The sequence below is a fragment of the Aulonocara stuartgranti genome, assembly GCF_965226115.1.
Source record: "Aulonocara stuartgranti genome assembly, chromosome: 15".
NCBI classification, from domain to species: domain Eukaryota; kingdom Metazoa; phylum Chordata; class Actinopteri; order Cichliformes; family Cichlidae; genus Aulonocara; species Aulonocara stuartgranti.
The window spans coordinates 320,484-326,470 of NC_138951.1; the positions used below are offsets into that span (position 1 = coordinate 320,484).

The 5,987-nt window shown below is 42.4% G+C and overlaps 1 protein-coding gene across 1 annotated transcript; it reads left to right on the forward strand.

Annotated features, from left to right (window-relative positions):
* Window positions 1-1,409: 1,409 nt before the first annotated feature.
* Window positions 1,410-5,279, forward strand: LOC309689183 (thrombomodulin-like). Its single transcript, XM_082505426.1, has one exon. The coding sequence runs from the start codon at window positions 1,645-1,647 to the stop codon at window positions 3,298-3,300; it is 1,656 nt and encodes a 551-aa protein (XP_082361552.1). The 5' UTR covers window positions 1,410-1,644; the 3' UTR covers window positions 3,301-5,279.
* The last annotated feature ends 708 nt before the right edge of the window (window positions 5,280-5,987 follow it).

Here is a 5,987-nt window from a genome sequence, read left to right on the forward strand (position 1 = left end):
CGGTCGTTGTGTCCTTGGGCAAGACACTTCACCCATTGCCTACTGGTGGTGGTCAGAGGGCCCGGTGGCGCGATATGGCAGCCTCGCCTCTGTCAGTGCGACCCAGGGTGGCTGTGGCTACAATGTAGCTGCCATCACCAGTGTGTGAATATGTGTGTAAAGCGCTTTGGGGCCCTTAGGGACTAGTAAAGCGCTATACAAAATACAGGACATTTACTTCACCTACCGCCTACTGGTGATGGCCAGAGGGGCCGATGGCGTGATATGGCAGCCTCGCCCCAGAGCAGCTGTGGCTACAACTGTAGCTGCCTCCACCAGTGTGTGACTGTGAGAGTGAATGAATAGTGGAATTGTAAAGCGCTTTGAGGGCCCTGAAAAGCGCTATATAAATCCAATCCATTATTATTATTATTATAAAATAGTTAAAGATCAGTTTATAAAGAAGTATCAATTATGTTGTTTTCTTTACATATTTATAAATATTTATTAAACTGACAGTATACTCAAAGCAGATGGAGGTAGATAAGGCTAATGCTTTTTCATTGGAAAACTGTCAACTTTTTTTTTCATGTGAATGTGATGGCCTTCTTTGAATTAATATTCATTTGTTTTTTATGTGTATTAAAACTTGTTACTTATATGTTAGAAATACAGATTTGATTGATTGATTGATTGATTGATTGATTGATTCTTCTTTCAGACGAACCAAATTCTGACAGCTGGATGTCTGTTACTGAAAAAAATCAGATAATGTGGGGGTGGCTGCGTTTCAGTCTGAGGTGGTCACGGCCACCTTCAGCTCTGGCCCTGTTCCTGTAGGAAATATCTGCTTCTTTAACAGCTACATGTACAACCACCAAGTCACTATTTTTTTTCTGTGCTACACTGTATGAGCCTCCTGTGTTGGAAGACCAGCTGCTGATGGGGTCTGCGATGACGCAGAAGCAGAAAAGTAAAGTAAAATATAATAATTAAGATTTGAATAACAATACTGTTTATCATTTACACTAATAAATCTCTATTTATCCTGAGTAAATAGCGTTTGAATGACTCATGTTGATTATAAGCCTTAATTCCATCGGTTCGTTTAGATTTCTTCAAATATATCGTGTTAAAATATTTAAGAACAATTTGCAATCAGCCTTTCTAAGACGCTTATTTTATTTTATTTTATTTTATTGATTGGTAAGGTACTGAGCCCAGGATCTCTTTATTTCGAACTTTTCTCTTGTTTTTTTGCCTTGGTACTTACTTTAACTGCCTCCACCTAAAGAATTCTTATTTAGATATCACACAATCATTTAAAATACAAACATGGCATTTTACGTTAAATTCAACATGCGTAATCGCAAATACAACATGTGATGTCCGTTTCTGAGGGGCAGATTTTCGAGTCGTTTCAGAGATTTAAACTTCCCGTTTTTGTACAAATCGAGAGAGAGAAGAGTCACCGGTGGGAGGAGAGTGCGGGGTTTAATTCACCTTATTCAAAGTTCGTGAGCGCGTGTTTTGATGGGCAAGCCTTTTGGAGAGCGTGGGGGCTGCGCAATCAGACGGACCCGACTGAACTTCCTTCCTCGCCTGGACCTGAGGGGAGGAAAAAAACGAAGGAGACGAGAAAAAAAGAGGTCGACGCTTTTATAAATGGGGACTATGCTCAGCTTTCAGCCGCTGTATCAGCTTCAGGTCGTCAAACACACAGACGTTCACGCCACCGGAGTCACAATCGGAGGCCTTTTTAAGATCGGCACCATGATTCCGAGAATGCTTCTTTTCTCTCTGCTTTTCCTCTGCGGGCTGCAGGAAGCTCTCCTCTCTCCGCTCGTACGTTGTTCCAAGAATGCATTTTGTGCTTTCGACGTTCCCGTGGATCTTCGAGGCGCCAAAGAAACGTGTGAGAAATATTTTGGAAGCTTATATCAGTTCAACTCCAAGGAAGAACTTGGTGATTTAACGACTCTAACCAGACTCAGCGGTAAATACTGGCTCCAGAGCAGCGACGAGACGGGTCCGAACTGCCCCGTGGTCTCCATGATGGAGGGACAGGGCGCCACAGTGGTGAGGGTTCCGTGTCAAGACCAAAAGCTGGACGGATTTTTCTGCCAGATGACCCAGTATTGCAGTCCGTTGAATGCGTCGCCAGGCACAGCTGTGAACTACACCTTAGAGACCTTTAAGTTCGGTTATTCGGAGGTTTTTCCACTGGGAACCACGGCTGAAGAACGAAAGCTCGGTGGTAAATATCCAGACTCGAAGCACTTGTGCTACGACAAGTGGCTGAAAGCTCCGTGGAAATGTGAGGTGATGGGTGGAGGCTGCGAGCACGAGTGCGATTCTTCAGTACCCGGCTGCGTCTGTCCCACCGGGCTCGTCCTCCATCGTAATAACGTCTCTTGCTCCACGGGCCCGTGCACAGAGTGCGCGCAAGGATCCCAGCGGGAGGGTGACAGCTTCCAGTGCAAGTGCAACAAAGGCCACGACCTGGGCCAGGGGGGGAAGAGCTCCGTGGAGGCGGATGAATGTAAGGCATGCACAGCTGATCAGATGTGTGTGAGTACGCGCGAGGGCCATGAGTGCAGGTGCAGATTTCGCGGCTTCGTTTTGGAGGAGGGAGAGTGCCTAAATCTAACGATCTGTAAATCCTGCGAGCACGACTGCGCTAAAGTCAACGGGGAGTACCGGTGTGTGTGCCGGCGCGACTACATGGTGTCACCGTCAGACCCCACCAAGTGTACGCTGAACTGCACCGAGAGGGACTGCAGATGCAGCTCATCGGCAGGCTGCGAATGCCTCGATGGCTACGTTAAAGACAACGTGAACGGCACAGACTTTTGCACAGATATAGACGAATGCGAGGCTCAGCGTATGTGTGACCACGTGTGTGAAAACTTCTTCGGTGGTTACAGGTGTCGCTGCCGCGAAGGCTTCCAGCTGCGGGACAATGGCAAGTGCGTGAGCCTGTCCGAGGAGCAGGAGGAAGAAGACGATGGCTCAGGCTCTCCCTCTCTGAGCGTCACATCAACCGGTGAGCCGACCAGCGCTCACCCGGCTTCACTGCCCCCCTACATCAAAACCGGCAGCGTCCTGGGCATCGCCGTGTTCATCGTGCTGGTTGGCGTGCTGCTGGTTTTCCTGCTGAGGAACATCTTTAAACGTTGCGGCAGTCTTGAACTCCCACCCCTCAAACGACCAGATATAGATATCTTCTATCTGCAGCAGGTGACCACGGAGACCTACAAGAGGCTGTCCTTCGACAAGCAGATTAAAAATGACACCCAGAAACTTGAACTGAACCTGTGAAGTCGCACAGCTGAGCCTTCATTTCAAGTCAAACGCACTGGTTTCTCCGCGGAGAGGCTTCATAGCCCAGCACTGCAATAAATGGCACATAGTAAATTTAGAGTATAGACGCTGCACATTAAGATATTCATCTGAATGTTTTCTACATGGGAGCACAGTTACTGGCCTATGGTTTGTATTCCACTAAAACACATTCTGCTCAGTTTATGGGGTGTCATTTGTGCCAAAATTATGCTGACAAGCGTGGAGTCATTTATTTCTTGTCTACTTTGAGCAAAATTGTTTTCGCATGCAGGCTGTTTGAGTTAACCCTCACAGCACCTTTAATTTTGCTCTCCTGCATTGTTCAGCATGTGGGCCCGATGTGCCGCTTGAGCGTTATGTCTTTCTTCTAGTTATTTGTAAAGAAAACATATTTTTGAATTGTATGTAATAATATCCAGAATAAGAATTCATTTTTCAACAACTGCTCAAACAAAATCCAGAAAAATATACAAAAAAATAGTTTTCAATTAAATATTAGATGGAACTGCAAAAAGATGTTGGAAGATGTCGTGAAAAATCATCGCACAGTCTGTTTGTTAAAATAGTGTGGCACAGATTAATTCAGGATTCGATTCAAAGTTGAAAAGCAGAAACAAATGCTTCATCGGATATATTCAGACATCATTTTGGCACAGGTGGATAAATTACCGACAGTTTGCAGTAATGTATAAATGATACTATGATGGAAGAAATCTGACAGTAATGGTACTGAAAAGTTTATCTATAGCTAGAGTCCCATTCCAAATAAGCTCATAACAGCCATGCTGTTACAAGGCGATCCATCTTATTGGTCCTCAAGAAAATGCTTTTGTATTTGAGAAGTTAAACCTTGCAGTCACTCTCCAGTTTTGAAGGAGCTACTGTTGCTCTTTGTAGCCTTAACGACTTACCGTGACTGACGTTTGCTCACAAAATTGGCCCCAAACATAAGACATTTTGGAGTGAATCGCCAAATTCTCTTTATGTATGATTTCCCTGGATGTAAAACTTTGATTTTTATGTTTATTTTTTTGTGGACATGAGGAATGTCCATAAAAAAATTCCCTTGAATTCCCTTGAATAAAAGAGGGAAGAAATAGTATTCTAATGGAGACTCTTTGTGTATCAGAAACAAACATTTTGTCATGTCTGTGCAATCCTAATGCTCGCATCATACGAGGTTGAATGTTATGGTCTTTGCTGTGTAACAGAGCGATCTGGACTGATCATGAATGTAAATCTGTGCTGCTATGGTTTTGTATATAAAATACCACTCTGTGCAACTGTTAGCTTTCACTTGTTACTGTCTTTGCTAATTTTGGAGTCAATATTACCCTTTTTCTTTCCTCATATTTTATTTTTTTAGACAAACCTGGTGTAACACTGTTTAAATTGCTATTAAATGGTTAACTTTCAGAATCAGAAACTTTATTGTCATTGTCACAGGTACAACGAAATTAAGAATGGTCCCCGATCATTGCATCATCCCTAGTAATATCAAAATATAAATAAAACAATAAAATTCAATAAATAAAATAGATAGAATACTTAAAATACTAATAAGACGTAACAGTAAACATTCACACTGGTCCAAAGGCCACAGGACTCTTTGGGAACTCAAGAGTCCTTTAAAGTCACACAAGACGGGCTGATAAATGTGCACTTGTTTTGCATGTGATAAATCAGTGATCATGCAAACCAAAGTGAAATATTTTGATAAATGTGTTATCATTTCTCTGGTTTTACCATTTCTGCTGTCTGTGTCAGAGCTGGGGTCACACTCAGACACATTGTCAGTGTTAGCAGTGAAAAAAAAAGATGTACGCCTCTGGGTGTGAAAAGCAAAAGATAACACAAAGGGAACAAATGCAGGGGGATAAAGGTATGTTTCCATCAACAATTACTGTATTTTATGACCTCATTAAAGATAAGACTCAAACAAGCAGACCAGAGAACATATGTGATGTTCATATGTGAGTCATGTTCCTACATAGTCCTGATGCTTTCATCCTGTAATGTAAAAATGCTGCATTAGCTAAAGTTATACTATAAGGATAAGTTGTTACTGATTTGGCTGCTTTTTCTGGAATAAATGTAACCATGGATTCCTGACCCGACGGACTGTGCTAGTCACATAGTCAGAGGGATGTCCTCTGATCCTCAGCATATCCCACTGACGTGCTATGTAACCTGCATTGTGTCTTTATGAATCAGAACCTCTGATTTCTTTGCAGTTATAGTCCAAAATTGTTACACTTCAGTTAGCTGTTTCATTTAGTAAGACCGACTTTGGGTCTTGTTCCCTTGCAAAAGTTACAGTTTGCTATAAGTTTTTAAAATAAACTCAACTCATTCCATCACGTGTCCCCAGGAGCACTGTCAGAATATTTGGAAGCAACAAACAACAACAAAGCCGCCGTGATGCTCCCCCATGACGACAGAACAATGGGTGAGTGTTTCCTACAGATTAATATGGACTAGCCTGTGAGATATGTTTATCACTAACAAATGCATTTGCTTTTAATATGACATATTTGTTGTTTTTATTCCATCTCTGAAAAGTGAAGAGCTCTTTTCCCTACAAATAGTTGGTCTTTCAATTTTTCTTTTCTATCCTTTTTATATAAGAAAATGATTTTTAGGTTTGTGTTAAATTGCATTTG

Excerpts from the sequence above, each read along its gene's own strand:
- LOC309689183 (XM_082505426.1), top strand. The coding sequence starts at position 1,645 with ATGGGGACTATGCTCAGCTTTCAGCCGCTGTATCAGCTTCAGGTCGTC.